The sequence below is a fragment of the Malania oleifera genome, chromosome 7 (assembly GCF_029873635.1).
Source record: "Malania oleifera isolate guangnan ecotype guangnan chromosome 7, ASM2987363v1, whole genome shotgun sequence".
NCBI classification, from domain to species: domain Eukaryota; kingdom Viridiplantae; phylum Streptophyta; class Magnoliopsida; order Santalales; family Ximeniaceae; genus Malania; species Malania oleifera.
Window position 1 is genome coordinate 22,898,570 of NC_080423.1, and position 22,261 is coordinate 22,920,830.

At 36.3% G+C, this 22,261-nt stretch overlaps 1 protein-coding gene across 1 annotated transcript; it reads left to right on the forward strand.

Annotated features, from left to right (window-relative positions):
• The first annotated feature begins 14,644 nt into the window (after positions 1-14,644).
• LOC131160781 (uncharacterized) lies at positions 14,645-15,133 on the forward strand. Its single transcript, XM_058116666.1, has one exon. It carries the CDS (start codon positions 14,645-14,647, stop codon positions 15,131-15,133), a length of 489 nt encoding a protein of 162 aa, XP_057972649.1.
• Positions 15,134-22,261: the final 7,128 nt, after the last annotated feature.

Below are 22,261 nucleotides of genomic sequence, written 5' to 3' on the forward strand. Positions count from 1 at the left end.
GCAAGTGCATATCTGAACAAACTGTAATTCCAAATTAAGTTCATTTGTAATTGAAAATTATGCCTAATGGTCAGTATAATTTAATCTCAATTATAAACCATTGAAAGAGCAATGAATAAAACTGGATCTAATACTAGATACGCCCAGGTCACTCTTAGAATAAGGAAATATTTTAAACAATTGTCAAATAAAAGGACAGAACCATCATAAATAGTATAGGCAAATTGAAAGTATTCTCAGATTTAAGGGATGACTAATAGTCCGCTAGAGGGACGTGCAATTATGTTAGAATAACTGACCGAGCTAGGCTTGACTGACAACCCTTTAGCAACCTTGAGAACACATAATCAATCAAAAAGCATGCCTAATGAGTTTAAACTTTTAAGTGAATTAGTTCTTTAACCGAAGGTGAGTGCATATCTGAACAAACTGTAATTCCAAATTAAGTTCATTTGTAATTACAAATTATGCCTAATGGTCAGTATAATTTAATCTCAATTACGAACCTTTGAAAGAGCAATGAATAAAACTAGCTCTAATACCAGATACGCCCAGGTCACTCTTAGAACGAGGAAAGATTTTAAACAATTGTCAAGTAAAAAGACAGAAGCATCATAAATAGTATAGGCAAATTGAAAGTATTCTAAAATTTAAGGGATAACTAATAGTCCGCTGGAGGGACGTGCTATTATGTCAGAATAACTAGTCGAGCCAGGCTTGACTAACAACCCTTTAGCAACCTTGAGAACACATAATCAATCGAAACGCATGCCTAATGAGTTTAAACTTTTAAGTGAATTAGTTCTTTAACTGAAGGCAAGTGCATATCTGAACAAACTGTAATTCCAAATTAAGTTCATTTGTAATTACAAATTATGCCTAATGGTCAGTATAATTTAATCTCAATTACAAACCTTTGAAAGAGCAATGAATAAAACTAGCTCTGATACCAGATACGCCCAGGCCACTCTTAGAATGAGGAAAGATTTTAAACAATTGTCAAATAAAAGGACAGAAGCATCATAAATAGTATAGGTAAATTGAAGTATTCTCAGATTTAAGGGATGACTAATAGTCCGCTAGAGGGACGTGCTATTATGTCAAAATAACTGGCCAAGCCAGGCTTGACTGACAACCCTTTAGCAACCTTGAGAACACATAATCAATCAAAAAGCATGCCTAATGAGTTTAAACGTTTAAGTGAATTAGTTCTTTAACAGAAGGCAAGTGCATATCTGAACAAACTGTAATTCCAAATTAAGTTCATTTGTAATTACAAATTATGCCTAATGGTCAGTATAATTTAATCTCAATTACAAACCTTTGAAAGAGCAATGAATAAAACTGGCTCTGATACCAAATACGCCCAGGTCACTCTTAGAACGAGGAAAGATTTTAAACAATTGTCAAGTAAAAGGACAGAAGCATCATAAATAGTATAGGCAAATTGAAAGTATTCTCAAATTTAAGAGATGACTAATAGTTCGCTGGAGGGACGTGCTATTATGTCAGAATAACTGGCCGAGCCAGGCTTGACTGATAACCCTTTAACAACCTTGAGAACACATAATCAATCGAAACGCATGCCTAATGAGTTTAAACTTTTAAGTGATCTAGTTCTTTGTTTGCTGATCTCTTTTTATAAACCACCACCACAAACAAATTAAACGTAATTTTATAGCATGTTTAGTAGATAAAATGAAATGAAGTATGTTGAAATGGAATCAAATATATCACTTGATTTTCTTATTCTTTGTGTTTAAATTTGCATTCTATTTCATTTCACAAACTGAAAGTAACATCAGCGTTTAAGTAATATTCGAATGTTACATTTGAAAATATGAATTTCAGACCTTAGATATGGATTTGGATAGATTAAAAATTTTTAATTCAATTTATAATGCATCTAATAAAAATTTAATACAACTTTAAATTTAAAGTCTCTTCAAGCATAGGGTAAGTGTCAACATTATCTCGCTATTTTTTAGTACTTAACAATTGTTAGTTGTTGATTAAGAAAATGAAAATGTAGGTTGACGAAGCTGCCAAAGAAATGGATTCATTCCTTGAGCCAGCAGATGCCAATGGGATTTCCAAAGAAGCAAGTGATGAAAAAGAGTACTCTAATTGCATTGTTTAAGTGAACTAATTAAAATTCCACACCAAATTTGAGCAACACAATGAAACGTGGTCAATTTTTCTCATTTTAGAACGTCAACATCTGAGTTATATTTGATTTACAGAACAATTATTCCTTGAAATTTGATGAAACAGTGTATAAGTTTAAAAATAGACGTAGAAGTTATTCATTATATGTTAAAATATTGAAGTGAATTAGTTCTTTGTAAATTATGCCTAATGGCTAGTATAATTTAATCTCAATTACAGTATGTTTGGATATCTGAGGTTAACTCAATCTGAAGGCACAACACAGCATACCACAAGATGCAGTTCCCAGTAAAATATTTCATACAACTTGTATAAACCATTTGCACATTATGTCTCAAAACATATTGAGTTAGCTTATAGCATTGGGAAAAAAATTCCAACATTGAAAGCAAAAGCAGATCTGTAGAAGAAGAAGAAGAATACCTAAAAATTTGAACTTCAACACAGATGAACTCACGAACACTCTAAGACGAGCTTGCGACGAGCTCCTTCTGATTTGAAATATCCATGACGAACTCACGAAACTTCTAACAAACTTGCGAAGGGCTCCTGCTGGTTCACAATGTGGAAGACTAACTCATGAAGCTTCTGCTAGTTCAAAGGATTGACGATTAACTCACGAAGGTCGAAAGAAGGCGAAAGGGCTTTGAAGGGTCGAAGAAGAAGGCCAGAACTGAAGGGTCTCTTATTCTCTCCTCTTGTGCTAGCTCTCTGAACAGAGATGCTCAAATGAAGAATCAAATAGGGATTAGGGCATTAGGGATTAGGGATTTAGGGTTCTCCTAGGAGTGGGAGGGCTGAGCAGGGTGTATGGGCCGTGTGGGCACTTGGGCAGTGGGCTCACTGGGCTAACTAGGTATGGGGTATTAATGACGGTTGCTCCAAACCGTCACTAATACCCTTAACAATTTCTTTTTTAATCTTTTTTAAATAAAAACACTATCAGTGACAATTAGCCACAGTCACTAATACCACATTATTAGAGACGGTTGTTCCAAACCTTCACTAATTCCCTTACGATTTCTCTTTTAACATTTTTTAAATAAAAAACTAGTAGTGACGGTTTTAAAACTGTCACTAATAAATCAATATTAGTGACGGTTATTTCAAACCGTCACTAATACCCTCAACCATTTCTTTTTTAAATATTTTTTAGTAAAAACACTAGTAGTGACGGTTTACAAAACCGTCACTAATAATATGTATTAGAAACGATTATCTTGAACCGTCACTAATACCCTTAACCTTTTATTTTTTAATATTTTTTAAATATAAACATTAGTAGTGACGGTTTCAAAATCGTCACTAATACTATAAAATCGTCGCTAATATTTTCCCGGATAAATTTTCGAGCAAAAGTTGTTTACTGCGCTCTTTTGAGTGACGAAAGTAGTAGTGACGAATTTTACCGCGCTCTTTTTAGTGACGAAAGTATTAGTGACGAATTTTAATTCGTCGCTAATAATGTCGTATTAGTGACGGTTTCTGAAACCGTCACTAATACATAGACTTTTAGTGACAGTTCTTAAAAACCGTCACTATTACCAACATTTAGTGACGAATTTGAATTTGTCACTAATACTTTCGTCACTAAAAACCCATTTTTTTGTAGTGAGAAAAGAAATTAAACATAGAACTTTACATATATCCATTTTTTTAACCACTCACAAAACTAAACCCTGCCCCGGAGCTTTCTAAACTCGATCACTTGAAGGACCTCAAAAGAATAATAAATCTCCAGGATAAGACACCTCTCAGTAAGGAAGAAAAAGCTATAAAAGTGTGTGGCAGAGAGTTTAAATAAATACAAAAATATAATCATCTGTTATTCAATATCAATAAAAGCTAAGAAAAAGTGTCATTAATAACATCACTGACATTTGATATCATACACACATACCTAATTATTTTTAGTGATAATTCCCGATAATAGGGAAGATAACCCGCCCATACAAGTAACTTCCTTCTGCTCTAGTACCAAATACCAGGACACTCACCTTACTCAGTCGGGTTATGTATCCAAGCAAAGTCTCTGAGAATAGGGAAGATTACTTGCCCATACAAGTAGCTTCCCTTTACTCTGGTACCAACAGAAAATTACCAGGGCACTCGGCTTTCTCAGCAAGCCCTCAACGGAGAATTTAACTTTGCCATAAATACTTATGTAATTAAATTTACACATATCCAATGGTAATTATTTCACAGAGATCCACGTACATACGTATATCACAACCCATCAATACATGATACACACAAACTTCATTCACACCCATACAGGATCTATATCCACACAGGAAACACAGTCCACACAGCATTCACATCCACACAGGAATACTGTCCACAAGGGACTCACATCCACACAAGTTTCTATACAAGTTTCCCAACCACAAAGGTTACAAATCCACACACACAATCCCATTCATAGTAAATCGATAAAACATACTCCTCATTCCACTACCAATGTTTTACCCCCTTAATATAAATGCCCATATAACGACCTCCTCATACCACTGCCAATGTTATATAGAGATTTATATCAGGTATGATATAACGACCTCCTCATACCACTGCCCACGCTATATCGCAATTTACACGAATCATAGAACAATACACAACCAATTCGTGTAAACACGTCAATGCATTCGAGTTCACAGTATTTATTCATCCAAATCACATCACAACCAATCAAAATTTCCAACCCAAATAGTAACCACAAGCGAACAATAAACGTAAACAAGTAGTACTTGCAACCATTTAATTATGAAAGTTATTTTCATGCCACACGGTTTTTCCCAAATATGATATATAATAAAAATTATTTTTGATCTAAAAGCCTAAACCATTAAGAAAATTATAGATAAATATATAAATTTGTATACTCAAATTTAACTTGTTTAAAATTAATAAAAAGCTTCTATAATGTTTTCCCCTTACCTGCACCTTGAGATTCTTCTCAAATCAAACAAAAAACAAAACCCTGTATTCCAAACATCCTAACTTAATTAGTTTAACCCCAAGATATTTATCATTTAACATCTCCTAGGCCCACACTCTCCCAATACTTAATTTAATATTAAAAATATCCTACTCACCCTGGTTTTGGAGTGGTGCCCAAGTACCCCAAATCAAGTTTCTGCTCTTGATAACTTGAAAAGAAACTTCTCAAGAACCTCGTGGTGGTTTTCGATCGTCGAATTAGGCTAAATCTGGGCCGGATTTGAAGAAAATAGGAGGTAGGGTTGAACGATAGAGAGAGAAAATGAGAGGAGAGAAAATTTTCGTGAAAGAAATGCTCCAGGGTCACTTTATACCCAAGCCTTCGTCGACGAGTTTAAAAGGTTCGTCGACAAAGTCAAGAACAACATTCGTCAATGAGGTCATATTGTTCGTCAACGAAGCATTAAAAAACCTGAATTTCCCTTGCTATTGGTAATTACTCGTCGATGAGACACGAGCACTCATCAACGAAACCTAAAAGGAAGTTCATCGACGAGGAGAACAAATTCGTCGGTGAGTCCCTGCTTGATACCAATTTTTAAAATTTCTTTTCCCATCTTTTACTCTCTTTTATTATTACTTTTTTCTGAGTTAGGGTTATTACATAGATCACCTAGGTCCCGCCCTAGAGCTCCTAGACTCGGTTTCCTGTAGGTCCCGAAAAATTGGTATATTTATTTAGGTGAGACACTTTTCAACAAAACGACATAGGTTATTATCAGTGTGTGGCTAACATGAGTTTTGTGAACTTAAACACATTCTTTAATTTACTTTATCTTACAGATATGGCATTTGTGCAGTATAAGTCACACCTATACAGTTGAAAATACACATTTATTTCATAATATAAAACAATTCGATAAATTACCACCTTTACATACATTCACATAGGTGCGTAGAAGAAACCCCCCCTTTTGGACATACAACATCATTATGTATAAACTCCCATGATTGTGTTGTGCAGTCTGTAGACTGGACTTAGCCCTGGCTGACCTACCACTAGGCTAAGTTAATCCTCATGTCTGCAATTCCGATTTACCTACCCAGCCTAGCCTAGACTCCAAGGGGGTACACAACCCTTCTGTGGGCAAATCAACTTTTCATTACTAACACTTCTATATAGAATAGTGTGGTTGCACTATCTCAATCATTAGAAAATGTATCATACTCTCAACACATCTGGTCCTCAGGGTTCTTAAATCGTATAATGCAATTTAAGTAGTAAAAATTGTAATACAAATCTCATTTTCTTAATTCAGTATAACACCTGTCAAGTTTACATTTTCATACAAGATCCATCATATCAAAACTTGGCATTCAATCGTTATATCAAAACTTGGCATACAGTCGTCATATCAAAACCCGAGCATACAGTGGTCATATCAAACCCCGACATACAGCCACCATATCATAACCCCAGCATACAATCGTCATATCCCATTTCCAATAATTCCATAAAACATATAAATCCCATTTTTCACTGAATAATACCATAATACTACACAGACTCACTTATACAACAAACTGGATTAACCTCATGCCACATGATTAATACATTAATTGGTAATACAATAGCTACTCAAGAAAATATATATTTTTGCTAAAAACTTGGTTTGATCATCTTCATAATTTTTATTTCAATCAAAATACCCATTTAATAAGGAAAAGGAAGATGATCAACCCTACTCACTTTGGGTTTTTCCTAAATTCATATAATAAGTAAAACCATCAGTTTCGTATGCCTGAATCATTCAGAAAATCATATATAACATGCACGAGTTCATATGCTTGAGTTTAATTAGTTCAAATTTAGGAAAAAACTGACATAATCTATTCCCCTTACCTGTTCCTGAAAAACAACTTATTTCGTCCCTAGAACAATTCCCCTGTTCCTGAATATGGTGAGGAGAAGGTTGTCAGCAAGCTGAGAAAGACAAGGGAGATGATCGAAGGGCTAGTCAGAGCTTTGGGAGGTTAGGAGAGAGAGAGAGAGAGAGAGAGAGAGAGAGAGAGAGAGAGACGAGGAAGAGAGAGAGAGAGAGAGAGAGAGAGAGAGGTTTTGAAATTTTCTAAAAAAAATGACTTAAGTTCTATTTATAGTTAAGCTGGCTCGCGGGAAATTGTCAACGGTTTTCCTGAGCTTGACAAAACCGTCGACGATTTCGCACTTAAAATGCTCTCGGTTGTTGTAACCGTCAATGATTTTTTGAGATGGCATGAAACCGTCGACGGTTTGGTGCTGAACCAAACCATTTCCATGCTTTTCCTTTCCTTTCTCTCTTCTCTTTTCTTTTATCTTTCTTTTCTGGGTTCAGGTTACTACATCCTCCCCCCTTATAAAAATTTTGTCCTCAAATTTGTTAACTCATATTTATCATCACTCTTGGAATTACCGAATCGATCATCCAACTCTAGGAAAAGCCGGTAGCCACCCATATGGCAACCCCGACCCACATTTATTAATTACTCTCACTTATAGCGGAGGAATACTATGGTTACAATAACAATTTTGGGAGATTACAAGTAGATCAACAAAATTCTTCCAACCCCACTCAAACACTAAACCTGAAATCTACAAATTTACAAACACACAAACTTAACTAGACAACCTGCACAAAACATAGTATATATATAATCAAATTCTTACCTGAACCGCCATACCTATCTGCCTAGGGTTGGTTCTCACTGAATAGCTGGGGGTACTTCCGACGTACTTCCTCTTCCCATTCCCATGAAGCTCTCTCCACTGCATGGTTATACGAGAGTACCTTCACTAACAGAATATTTTCAATACAGAGTTCTTGTTCCTTCCGATCTAAAATCTAAACTAGTACCTCCTTATAGGATAAGGAGTCTCTGATTTCTAGGAATTCATAGCTTAATATGTGCGAAGGGTCTGAGATGTACTTTCTCAACATCGATATGTGAAAGACGTTGTGGATCCTAGGCAAAGCTGGGGGTAATGCTATCCTGTATGCAAACGTACCAACTTTCTCGAGTATCTAAAATGGACTGATGTACCTAGGGCTCAGCTTACCCTTTTTTCCAAACCTCATAACTCCCTTCATTGGAGCAATCCTAAAAAATATCCTATTTCCTATCTCAAATTCCAGGTCTTGTCGGTGAGTATCAGTATAACTCCTCTACTGATTCTGAGCTGCCTTAATTCTATCCCTAATTAATTTGATCTTCTCGGAAGTCTACTGAATAAGCTCTGGTCCCAAAATCTTTCGTTCACCAACCTCATCCCAATACAGTCGAGATCAACACCTTTGACCATACAATGCTTCATATGGTGTCATCTCGATACTAGCTTGATAGCTCTTATTATAGGCAAAGTCCACAAGTGGCAAAAACTGAAACCAACAACCACCAAAATCTAGCATGCACGCCCGCAGCATATCTTCTAATATTTGAATCATTATGTTTGATTGTCCATCATTATGTGGGTGAAATGCTGCACTGAAATTTAGTTGAAATCCCAAGACCTTTCGCAAACTCCTCCAAAACTGGGAGGTGAACTATGGGTCTCAATCGGATACAATGGATACTGAGACGCTATGAAGTCAGACTATCTCCTATATGTATAACCTTGCCAACATATTCATGGAGTAACTGAATTTAATAGGAATAAAGTGTGTGGTCTTAGTTAGCCGATCCACTATTACCCATATACCATTTTGTCTATGGAACGCTAAAGGCAACCCTGTTACGAAGCCCATAAAGATATGCTCCCACTTCCACTCAGGAATACAAAGTGGTTGTAGTGGTCCTGCTGGCCTCTGATGTTCTGCTTTCACTTGCTGACATGTCAAACACTGTTCCACAAACTGAGCAATCTCTCTCTTCATATTATTCCACCAGAAGGATTCTCACAGATTCCTATACATCTTTGTGCTCCCTAGATATAAAGTATAAAGAAAGCAATGAGCCTCCTCCAGAATTATCCTCTTAATCTCTGCCTCCTTAGGTACACACAACCTGGTGTAAAACCTCAAAACTTCGTCATCTAAGATATTGAAACATGTTCCTAAACCACTTTGTACTTTCTCTATAATTTTCATCAACTCTACGTCTTTCATCTAGGCGGCTTTAATTCTTTCTTGTATGGTCGGTTGAACAACCAGACTAGTAATGAATCCCTAATGGTTACCTTCCACAAATTCCATGCCAAGACGTTCTATATCTATCCTGATTTGCTGTTGAGCTACTATTGCCGAGACTAACGCATTCACTAACTTCCGACTTAAAGCATCAGCTACCACATTAGCTTTTCCTGGGTGGTAACTGATGGTATAGTCGTAGTCTTTTATCAACTCAAGTCATCTCCTATATCTCATATTTAACTCTTTTCGCATGCAAATGTACTTAAGGCTTTTATGATCTATGAAGATCTCGCACCTTTCACCATATAGGTAGTGCATCTAGATCTTTAATGCGAAAACCACTTCTACCAGTTCCAAGTCATGCGTAGGATAACTCTTCTTGTACTTCTTGAGCTGTTGAGAAGCATATGCAATAACCCTTCCCCTTTACATCAATATGCATCTGACCCCTTTATGAGATGCATCACTGTAGACTACAAAACCCTCTTCTCCCGAAGGAATTGTTAGTACTGACGCAGTGACAAGTCACTGCTTTAGCACTTGGAAACTATTCATAGTCATCTGTCCATTCATATCTCACATTATTCCTAGTTGACTTCATCAGAGGGCCTGATAGCTTAGAAAAACCTTCTACAAATCGGCGATAATATTCTGCCAAACCTAGAAAGTTTCTAACCTCATAGACGTTCTTCGATCTTACCCAGTCCATTACTGCCTCAATTTTTCTCGGATCCACATAAAGGACACCTCTAGATATCACATGCTCGAGAAATACCACATGTTCTAGCCAAAACTCACACTTCTTAAATTTAGCATACAACCTCCTTTCTTTCAACACCTGAAGTGTAGAGACCCGAAAAAATAATAGCAATTAAATAATAATAAGGAAAAGGGAGTTAAATGGGAGAAAAGAAATTCAAAATAAGGTCAAAATTAGGATTTGTCAGCGAACCCCTAGGTTTCGTCAATGAACTTACTTGTATAGGTCGTGGACGAGTACCTATGTTTTGTCAACAAAGAGACACCGAGAGGGGAATTTCAGACCTTAATGGTTCATCGACGATCTTGCTACCTTCGTCGATGAAATCCCTTCTTGGGTTCGTCGACGAGGCCACATGTCTTTTCGACAAAGCCACTTGGCCAGCCATCTATATATACGTGAGAATCATATTTTTAGCAAGGAATTTAGCTCCTTTTCTCTCTCTCTCTCTCTCTCTCTCTCTCTCTCTCTCTAGGTTTCAGTTCTCTCTCCTTCTCTCTACGATCCTCGCTTCATTAAAGCTCAGTTTGACGATCGGGAACTACCACAAGGTTCGTGGGCAGATTCTCTACAAGGTTCTTGGGGCAAATTGTTGGTTTGGAGTTCTTGGGCACCATCCCAAAATCAGGGTAAGTGGGTTATTTTAGAGCTTACATAATTATTAGATATTTCTAGGCCTAGGAAATGTATTAGATGTTAATATACTAGAGTTTGAGTTGATTAAACTAGGGTTGATGCAGTTTCAGGGTTTGGAATTCTGAACACTACAGACATGGGTTGAGGATCCCTATGGATGTTTCCTCGGGAACTCAGGTAAAGATGATAATAGTTTACAGTCTAAGAAATTATGAATATGCGGTTCGAAAAAGATGTGAATTGGATAATTATTTTGGGAAATTCTGTTGATTGACAGGGAAAAATATATATATGTATAATTTTAAGGTTTTGGAATCACGAACCCCATAGGCATGAATTAGTAAATAATAAACAAGTCTCAGTCAGACAGGTAAGGGAAATATGCTATGCCAGTTAAATTAGAGATTTTTACGAGTAAAATATAGTATATGATTATGGGTTTCCAAAGTAAGATTTTGAATAATTCAAAGTGAGATATTATATAGTTTTACAGATTATATTTAATGAGTTTTAATTATTGTGTGGCATAAGAATAATGGTATAATACAGAATTCTACACAGCTTTTACAAAACTACAATTATATAGTTTTTACAAAATCATGATATACAGATTATATAGTTTTATTTACAGAACTATGGTTATACAATGTTTTATAAAATTATAGTTTACATGGTTATACAGAACTATGATATACAGTTTTCACAGTACCATGATATTTAAATTATAGAACCATGATATAAAGATATTACAAAACCATAACATACAAATATTACAGCTTACACATATCAGTTTATTACAGCGTTATGGTTAACACAGTTTTATAGAATCATGTAAAATAGTAAAATATATATAAAAGTATTATATAGTATCAGACCCTGATGGACCATATCAGAATACAGAGCACGATATCGTAGCTATTATAGTTCAAAGTGCAACAACACATCTCAGATAGAGTGTGGAATTTATAAGTAGTTGAAATGAGGAATAGCTTCCCAAGAGGGAGGGTGAATTGGATTCTTTTAAATTTGAATGATTTTTAAGCCTTTGGTTTTAATTACCCAAAAAACAAAATGTATAAACAATAACCACATTTAAAAATACTGAAAGTTAAATTCACAAGTCAATTAATGAAATAAAGATAATTCAATCACTCAACCAAGAATATTAGAGCTTTTGTTGATTTCCCTATAAACTCTTAGTATGCACTTTTCTTGATCAAGATTTCTGCAGATTAACCAACGTACTCCCTTTTTGGGTTTCTGCAAATGATTAATCAAAAACGTACTTTCTAAATATCCAGTACCTTTGTTTCTTTCTCACTTAAGAACCTGCAACCTGCACTTTTAAATCATACAACAATAGTAAGTGAAACAGAGAGAAAGACACAAGATTTTTACGAGGTTCGACTTCAACACAGCCTACGTCCTTGCCTTTGGCAAAACACCAAAGGATTTTACTATATCAGTTCCGTTACCTGGTGGAACAACACCTATTTACAACCACTCCTTCTGTTAGGCTAGAGCCTACCTCTTTAAACAACAATCACTTGTTTGGTCCAACGATTCAATAGCTCTGAATCATCTAAGAATGATGATAAAGAAATTTTGTGTACAAAAGAAAACTCTCACAATAGAATAAATTAGTACAATGATCAGCACACTTATACTCTAAGGTAATTCAAATATAAGAAATTTGAAGCTCAATACTTAGTATGAATTACCAAATAATTTTTCAAAGAAAATGAAAGATTCTGATTTTGAAAGCTTTGCTTCAAAGTATAAATCAATAGTAGATAAGAAATTTAAGCTCAAGAGAGTTTTAGATCCTTTAAGAATTTTGAATGCTTGAAGATCGGTTGATCTATAAACCTTTGAAAAGTTGCTTGATCTAAAAACCTTTGAAGAGTTGCTTGATCTAAAAACCTTTGAAGATTGCTAGATCTAAAAACTTTTGAAGATTGCTAGATCTGAAAACTTTCGAAGATTGCTTAATTCCAAAAACCTTTTAATATTGCATCAATGTTAAAACTTTTGAAGATTAGAACTATTTATAGATGTTTTAGAAGCCATCCATTACTCCCAAAGATTCCTAAAAATCATTTCCAGGTATTTTGAAATAAATATGTCCACAAATGTGGTTTAAAAAATCTTCCCGTTAAGAGATTTAAGGCCAACGTTCGAGTGGCAATTGCCTATCACAGAGCAGACTCTCAACACAGAATGCTTGCAGTCGCCTGGCTTGTTCACTCAGGTGCCTGGCAAGTTAGGCAATCGCCTGTCTAGCTACTGACTTTTTGAAAAACCATTTTCTTAATGTGGCAATCGCCTACCTCATCATAGCAGTCGCTTGGCCCTTCATTATTTCAAAAAGTTTTCTTTTCTTAAACCCTTTCTTTTTATTGATTTAAAAAATATTCTTTAGAGTATATATATAAAAACATATTTTTGAATTTCTATGAGCTTCAAACCACTTTATACTTGAGATTAACTTTGAAGTACTTACATTTAGAATATCCTTGAAAAAATATAATTCTTTTAATCTTCAATCTTGTTCTTCTATCATCTTTGTGGTTGCAATCTTTCCTTTGAGCTTTTCACAATATAACTTTGTTCTTCATGCTCTTTATAATCCATAAGCTTTACTTTGTGTTCTTCAAGGATTCTTTGTAATCCATAAACTTCCTTATGCACTTGAGCTTTGTTATTTTCCTGAAAAACTTTGACTTGAAACATATTAAGCACATCATTTGATTTGTTATCATCAAAATAAGAATTGTAAGCCTTATTAGGCCAAAAGTAGTCGATTGTGCCTTGGGAGAGACGAAGACTCCCTGTTAGTCCAGGTTGAGGCAGCCAATTTGACGACAGAGGTTTATAGTTGACTTATCCTGGTAGGCCAGCCAGTGTTAAGCCCAGCCCACAAACCACACAACCCTATCATGAGGGGTTAAATCATGACATACAGTTATCCATCTAAGAAATTTTTCACAGTTATATATATGTATATAGATTTTCAAAAAAGAAAAAGTGTATATATATAGTAACTAAGAGTATAATTAAGTAGAAACTCAATAAACACTTGTACTTTAAGTGACATAGGTGTGAGTTATGATGCATCTTATCTTTATATGTTATCTCAGTTATAGCTTGATTAATAAATATAATGCTCACGTAAACTCATATGCCACACACTGGTAATAACATATTTCGTCTTACTGAGAGTTGTCTCATCCTAGTATTTATGAACATTTCAGGTGATCTAGTTAGACGAGCAGATTACGCTTGGAGATGGAGGAGACCTTTGTACTACCATATCTATAGGGTAATTGATTTTGGGTGATGTACTTTTGAGTAGTTCCTAGCGGTTCTGGTGGATGATTTTGGAGAGATGTGTATGTATGTTTGGAAGTTACTGAAACTCTGGTATTGTAATCATAGTGATGTAATTTATGTTTTCCTCTGCATTGGTATTTTGTTTCTAGTGTCCACTTTGGGACCAAAACATTATAGTAGATTTTATAAGGGGTATCAGAGTAATATAATTTTATAGTCTTTATATAGAAAAAAGAATGGTATGAATTTTTGGGTCATTACAATTTGGTATCAGAGCCTAGGTTGCTAAGTTTTGTAGACTTTAGTGTACAGTGGAGAATATTACCAAAGTATAGGAATAGATTTGGGAGAGAATGGAAATTGGGATAGATTAGAATTTCAGTGAGTTAATGTCATGAATTTAAGGCGAGAATTTAAGGCTTTGTCTCACAGATTGGAGATAGGAACTTCGAGGTGGTTTTTATGATTTTCCTAGGGTGACGATTCTAGGAAAACCATTGTAAACTATCGTTGGTTTCTATTTTTGAATGGTAGGACTGAACCTTAAATTAGAAATAAGTGGTATGAGGATATCTTAGTTAGATTAATGTAAGAATAGTGTTATGAGGTCTAGATTCTCAGATTATTTTGATGTTATTGCAGGATGCATCCAAGAAATAGCAGTGCTCATGCTAGCGGTGACGATGGTGCTGGGCCTTCTAGCATGGGCGGTGGGGATTTTGATGTCCTTTTGCACATTGTAGCTCAGCGGGTTATGGCTAAGATTACACAGAACTCTAGGGAGCGGGAAGGCCCATCTGCTGATCAGGGTTGTACAATAGAGAAATTCACCAAAATGAATCCTCTGGCATTCTCAGGGGGAGCTGGCCCTACAGTTGCTGAAAACTGGGTGCAAGAGATGAAGAAAATACTGACAGTGCTGCATTGTGCAAATGATCAGAGGGTCATGTATGCCACCTATGAATTAACGAGTGAGGCTGAGAGATGGTGGACAATTATGAAATTTCTAGAGGAACAGAGACTCGTACCGACGATAACAACTTGGAGTCGATTTAAAGAAATTTTCTTTGATCGTTATTTTCCTACCACCATCAGAGAGGCTAACATAGTAGAATTTCTGAATTTGACTTAGGGAAATCTCATGGTTCAACAATTTGCGGTGAAGTTCATCGATCTGTCATGTTTTGCTCTTTAAATTGTACCGAATGAGGCTAAGAAGGCAAGGATGTTTGAGAGGGTCTTGAGGCAGGAAATCTTTAAACATGTGGAAGTTCCAAAGGTGCAGAAATTATTTGAACTAGTAGATAAGGCCGCAGTAGCAGAGGATAGCAATCAAAGGGATGTAGGAACACTGAGCTAGAGAAAGGGGCCCATGCCTCCAGGATTTTAGGTGGGTACCAGCCAGGGCCCATGGAGAGGAGATTGGTATAGTAGAGGCCAAAATCAAATGATGGGACACTGTGGTTTTCAGAGTGAGCAGATTTATCCTATCTACCCTAAGTGTGGCCAAATATATATGGGTGAATGTCGGATGGGATAGAACATTTGCTACCGGTGTGAGAAACTCGGTCATATGGCACGAGCATGTAAGGGACCGTCAACTCATGCGCCAGCTCCTAAACCTTTCCAACGAGGTCACCAGGCACCTCGTGGAGGCCAGTAAAGGAACATAGCCCTGGCGAGGGTTTATGCATTGATGCCAGGAGATGTCGAGGTTGTAGGTGACATTGTGACAAGTATTCTTATTGCTTTATCATATAAAGTTGTTGTTTTATTTACTTAGGTGCCACCCATTCTTTCATATCATTGGGGTATGTTAAATTATTTGGGTTTGAGACATAGTTGTTAAATATTGAGTTATCAATAGCCACACCGGCTAGATCAGTAATGAGGTGTATAAGGGTGCTTAAAAACTATCCAGTGAGCATTCAGGAGAAAATATTACCAGCCGATCTCATGATATTGGACATGCAGGGATTCGATATAATATTGGATATGGACTGACTGGTAACTAACTATACTAGTATTGATTGCCATCAAAAAGGGGTGATCTTCAGACCACAGGGAGAGCAGGAATTCAAATTTGTGCGATCACGTGTATGCGCCTTGCCACATTAGTGTCAGTTATTCAAGCAAGGAGGCTTCTTCAGGATGGTTTTAGGGGTATGTAACTTATGTAAAGGATATGCTAGAGGGAGAATTAAAGCTTGTTGATATTCCAGTAGTTGGAGAATTTATAGATGTATTTTTAGAAGAGTTACTTGGTTTACCACCAGATCGAGTGATTGAGTTTACCGTGGATCCACTTCTAGGGTCGGCACCGATATCTAAAGCACCCTATTGGATGGCTCCAGCCGAACTGAAATTGAAAGATCAGTTGTAGGAGTTATTGAATAAAAGGTCTATCATACCTAGTGTGTCGCCTTGGGGAGTTCCAATTCCGTTTGTGAAGAAGAAAGATGGGACTGTGAGGATGTGCATCGATTATAAGGAGATAAATAAAGTGGCAATCAAGAATAAGTACCCTCTTCCTAGAATCGATGACTTATTTGATCAGCTCTAGGGGACCCAGGTCTACTCCAAGATTGATCTTCGGTCGGGATGCCATAAAGTGAAAATTAAAACTGAGGATGTTCCAAAGATAGCATTCAAGACCAGATATGGTCACTACGAGTTTCTAGTTATGCCATTTGGTTTGACTTATGCACCCGCAGTGTTTATGGATTTGATGAATCGGGTATTCCATCAATACTTGGACAAGTTTGTTAAGGTCTTTATAAATAATATACTAGTTTATTCAAAGAGTTCTAAGGAGCATGAGGATCATCTGAGGTTAGTATTGTAGGTGCTAAGAGAAAAGAAGTTGTTAGCTAAGTTTAAGAAATGTGAATACTGGTTTAGGTAGGTTACCTTCCTTGGGCATGTGATCTCTAGGGATGGGATATCAGTAGATCCAAGCAAGATAAAATTGGTGGTGAATTAGGTAAGACCGGGGAACGTACAGGAGATCAGGAGTTTCCTAGGCCTAGCAAGGTACTACCGGCGCCTTGTGGATGGGTTTTCTAGATTATTAGGTCTATTAACATGACTCACGAGGAAAAATGTAAAGTTTGAATGGATCAAAGATTATGAGCAGAGCTTCTATGAGTTGAAGCAGCGGTTGGTCACTGCACCAGTATTATCTATTCTACCAAGAAAGGATGGATTTGTTACATACAGTGATGCATCCTAGAAGGGACTCGAGTGTGTGTTGATGTAGCACGGGAGGGTTATTGCATATGCTTCTCAGCAACTTAAGGAATATGAAAAGAACAACCCAGTATATGATTTGGAGTTAACTGCAGTGGTGTATTCCCTAAAGATCTAGAGGCATTATCTGTATAGTGGGAAGTGTGAGATCTTCACTCACCATAAAATTTTAAAGTATTTCTTCACCTAGAAATAATTGAATATGACGCAAAGGAGATGGTTAGAGCTCATTAAAGACTATAATTGCGCTATCAACTACCACCTAGAGAAAGCAAATGTGGTGGCTGATGCTCTAAGCTAGAAATTAGTGGGAGCAACATTGTTAGAAATGATAATCTAGCATCTGATCCAGATGGATTTGGAGAGGCTCGATGTGGAGCTGGTAGAGGTTGATCACCAGGTATTCATTGCCAACTTGGTACTACAACCTACCCTGCAAGAAAAGATTAAACTTGCTTGGAGGAATGATATAGAATTAGTAGAGCTGATGGATAAAGTACAGGACCAACAGGGAGAGGAGTTTAGTATTTTAGATGATGGAGCTCTGAGGTTCCATATCGGATTGTGTGTACCTACAAATGCTAAGATTAAGAAGGCTATCCTAGAGGAGGTGCACAGATCCCTTTAAACAATGCATCCTGGTAGCACTAAGATGTATCGAGACCTCCGAGAGTCATTTGGTGGAGTGGCATAAAGAGAGAGATAGCTGAGTTTGTGAATCAATGTTTAAAGTGCCAACAAGTAAAGGCTAAGCACCAGAGACTGGCAGGACAGTTGCAGCCACTCCATATCTTGGAGTGGAAGTGGGATCATATATCTATGGATTTCTTTACAGGGTTACCACCGGCGTTGCATGGACAGAATGCCATTTGGGTAGCTGTAGACCGACTGACGAAGACTGCCCATTTTCTTCCTATTAAAGTCAACTACTCTATGAACAGCCTGGCTGAGTTATACATTTAGGAGGTAGTTTGACTCCATGGAGTGCCATTATCTATAGTTTTAAACCGAGACCCATGTTTCACATCACGATTTTGGAGGAGTTTGTAGGAAGCTTTGGGGTCTTAGTTATCATTTAGCACAGCCTCTCATCCTCAGACTGATAGGCATACGGAGAGAACAATCCAGATACTAGAGGATATGCTACGAGCATGTGTGCAAGACTTCAGGGTAATTGGAACCATTTTATGCCACTGGTTGAATTCTCATATAATAACAGCTACCTAGCCGGCATTGAGATAACACCTTATGAGGTATTATATGGTATAAGGTGCCACTCTCTACTATACTGGGATGAAATGGGTGAAAGGCGAGTTCTAGGGCCAGAGTTGGTGCAGCAGACATATGATAAAGTATGACTTATTAGAGACAAAATCAGTACAACGCAGAGTTTGCAGAAGAGCTACGCAGATACTCACCTCCAAAAGTTGGAGTTTGAAGTAAGAGACCATGTGTTTTTAAGAGTAGCACCAATGAGAGGAGTTATAAGGTTTGGGAGGAAGGGTAAGTTGAGCCTTAGGTACATTAGCCAATTCGAAATACTTAAGAGAGTGGGTCCAGTTGCCTACAGATTAGCTTTACCACTAGCATTATTCAGGATTCATGATGTATTCCTTACTTCTATGTTGAGGAAATACGTCCCAGATCCCTCCCACGTGATCATCTATGAGGAGTTAGAGCTTAGAGATACTTTAGTATATGAAAAAATACTAATGTAGATTCTAGATAGTAAAGAACAGGAGTTGCACACCAAGAAAATACCACTAGTAAAAGTCTTGTGGAGGAATCACACAGTCGAGGAAGCTTCGTGGGAGCTCAAGGAGGAGATATAACACATATGTTCAGTGGGGATCAGAATTAGTCAGAAAATGAATGTAATAATTCATATAAAGTAAGTATTTTTTTCTATTTTGTTTTATATAGTGCAGGATAATTAATGTATATAGTTGTGTTTTGGTTTATAGGATATAGTTGGTTTTAGGAGAATTTTGGTTTGTTATTGTAATCTCCCAGAACCGTAAATGTAACCACAACATTCCCCTGCCATAAGTGAGGGTAATTAATAAAATAAGTAGCAAATTTTTCCTCAGGGAATGGTGTATAATATAGATAACAAATTTCAAGGATGAAATTTTATAAAAAGGGAAGAATGTAAAGGCCCAGAAAAATAATAGCAATTAAATAATAATAAGGAAAAAGGAGTTGAATGGGAGAAAATAAATTCAAAAGAAAGGCAAAATCAGGGATCGTCGATGAACTTACTTGTATGGTTCGTGGACGAGTACCTATGTTTCGTTGACGAAGAGATACCAAGAGGTGAATTTTAGACCTTAATAGTTCATTGACGATCTTGCTACCTTCATCAACAAAATCCCTTATTGGGTTCGTTGACGAGGCCATGTGTCTTGTCGATGAAGCCACGTGGCTATCCATCTATATATACGTGAAAATCAGATTTTTGGTGAGGAATTCAGCTCCTTTTCAATCTTTCTCTCTCTCTATTGTTCAGTTCTCTCTCATTCTCTCTATGATCCTCGCTTCATTAAACCCCAGTTTGACGATCAGGAACTACCACGAGGTTCGTGGGGAGATTCTTTGCAAGACTGGTGGAGCAGATTGTTGGTTTGGAGTTCTTGGGCACCATCCCAAAATCAAGGTAAGTGAGTTATTTTAGAGTTTACATGATTATTAGGTATTTCTGGGCCCAGGAAATGTATTAGATGTTAATATATTGGAGTTTAAGTTAATAAAACTGAAGTTGATGTGGTTTCAAGGTTTGGAATTCTGAACACGGCATGCATGGATTGAGGATCCCTACGGGTGTTTCCTCAGGAACTCAGGTAACGATGATAATAGTTTATAGTCTAGGAAATTATCAATATACGGTTCGAAAAATATGTGAATTGGATAATTATTCTTGGAAATTCTATTGATTGATTGGGAAAAATATAAATGTAAAATTTCAAGGTTTGGGAATCGCAAAAGTTGTAGGCATGAATTAGTAAATAATAAATGAGTCTCAGTTAGCCAAGTAAGAGAAATATGTTGTGCTAGTTAAATTAGAGATTTTTACCAGTAAAATATAGTATATGATTATGGGTTTCCAGAGTAAGATTTTGAGTAATTCAGAGAAAGAAATTATACAGTTTTACAAATTATATTTAATGAGTTTTAATTATTGTGTGGCATGAGAATATTGGTATAGTATAGAATTCTACACAGCTTTTACAAAACTACGATTATATAGTTTTTACAGAATCATGATATACAGATTATATAGTTTTATTTATAGAGCTATGGCTATACATTGTTTTACAGAATTATAGTTTACATGGTTATATAGACTTATGATATACAGTTTTCACAGTACCATGATATTTAGATTATAGAACCATGATATACGGATATTACAGAACCATAATATACAGATATTACAACTTACACATATTAGTTTATTATAGTGTCATGGTTAACACAGTTTTACAAAATCATGGTAAAATAATAATAATATTTATATATATATATATATATATAATAGTATTATATAGTATGAAACCCTAATTGACCAAATAAGATTACAGAGCATGGTACCATAGCTATTATAGTTTAGAGTGTAACCACCACACATCTCAGATAGAGTGTGGAATTTATAAGTAGTTGATTGTTCCTTGGTAGAAACAAAGACTCCCTGGTAGTCCAGGTTGAGGCGGCCAATATGACGACAGAAGTTTACAGTTGACTTATCCTGGTAGGCCAACTAGTGTTAACTCCAACCCATGGGCCGCACAACCCTATCATGAGGGGTTAAATCATGACGTACAGTTATCCATCTAAGAAATTTTTCACAGTTATATATATGTATATAGATTTTCAGAAAAGAAAAAGTGTATATATATAGTAGCTAAAAGTATAATCAAGTAGAAACTTAATAAACACTTGTACTTTAAGTGACATAGGTGTGAGTTATGATGTATCTTATCTTTATATGTTTTCTCAATTACAGCCTGATTAATAAATATAATGCTCACATAAACTCATATGCCACACACTGGTAATAACATATTTCGTCTTACTGAGAGTTGTCTCATCCCAATATTTATAAATATTTCAAGTGATCCAGTTAGATGAGCATATCAGAGTTGAAGATAAAAAAGACCCTCGTACTATCCTGTCTGTAGGGTAAGTGATTTTGGGAGATGTATTTTTCAGTTTTTCCTAGGGATTCTGGTGGATGATTTTGGAGAAATGTGTATATATGTTTGGAAATTGCTGAAACACTGGTATTGTAATTATGGTGATGTAATTTATGTTTTCCACTACATATGTGTTTTTTTCTATGAATAGGAATTCTCGGTGTCCACTTTAGGACCGAGACATTATATTAGATTTTATAAGGGGTATTAGAGTAATATAATTTTATAGTCTTTATATAGAAAAAAAAATTGTATGAATTTTTGGGTCATTATATGAAGTACTGTCCTCAAATGATTCTCGTGCTCCTCAGGACTCTTTGAATAAATCAATATGTCATCAATAAACACTATCACGAACTAATCCAAGTATTGATGAGAGACCCTGTTCATCAGGTCCATAAATGCAGCAGGCGCATTTGTCAATCTGAACGGCATAACCAAAAATTCATAATGACCAGACTGGGTCTGGAAAGCATACTTCAGTACATCCTCTGACTTAACTCTCACCTGATGGTACTCAAATCGAAGATTGATCTTTGAGAAAACCTATGTTCCCTGAAGCTGGTCAAACAGATTGTTGATAGGCAGTAGCGGGTACTTGTTCTTTACTGTCACTTTTTTTATCTCCCGATAGTCAATACACATTCTTATTAAGTCGTCCTTCTTCTTAACAAACAACACGGGGGCTCCCCACGGAGATACACTGGGTCTGATGAACCCCTTATCCAACAAATCCTGTAATTGCTCCTTTAATTGTTTCAACTCGATTGGAGCCATTCTGTACAGAGCCTTAGAGATCGGCACCATTCCCGGAGATA

What these genes read in the sequence shown, in the direction of transcription:
- LOC131160781 (XM_058116666.1), top strand. Translation starts at nt 14,645, where the DNA reads ATGCATCCAAGAAATAGCAGTGCTCATGCTAGCGGTGACGATGGTGCT.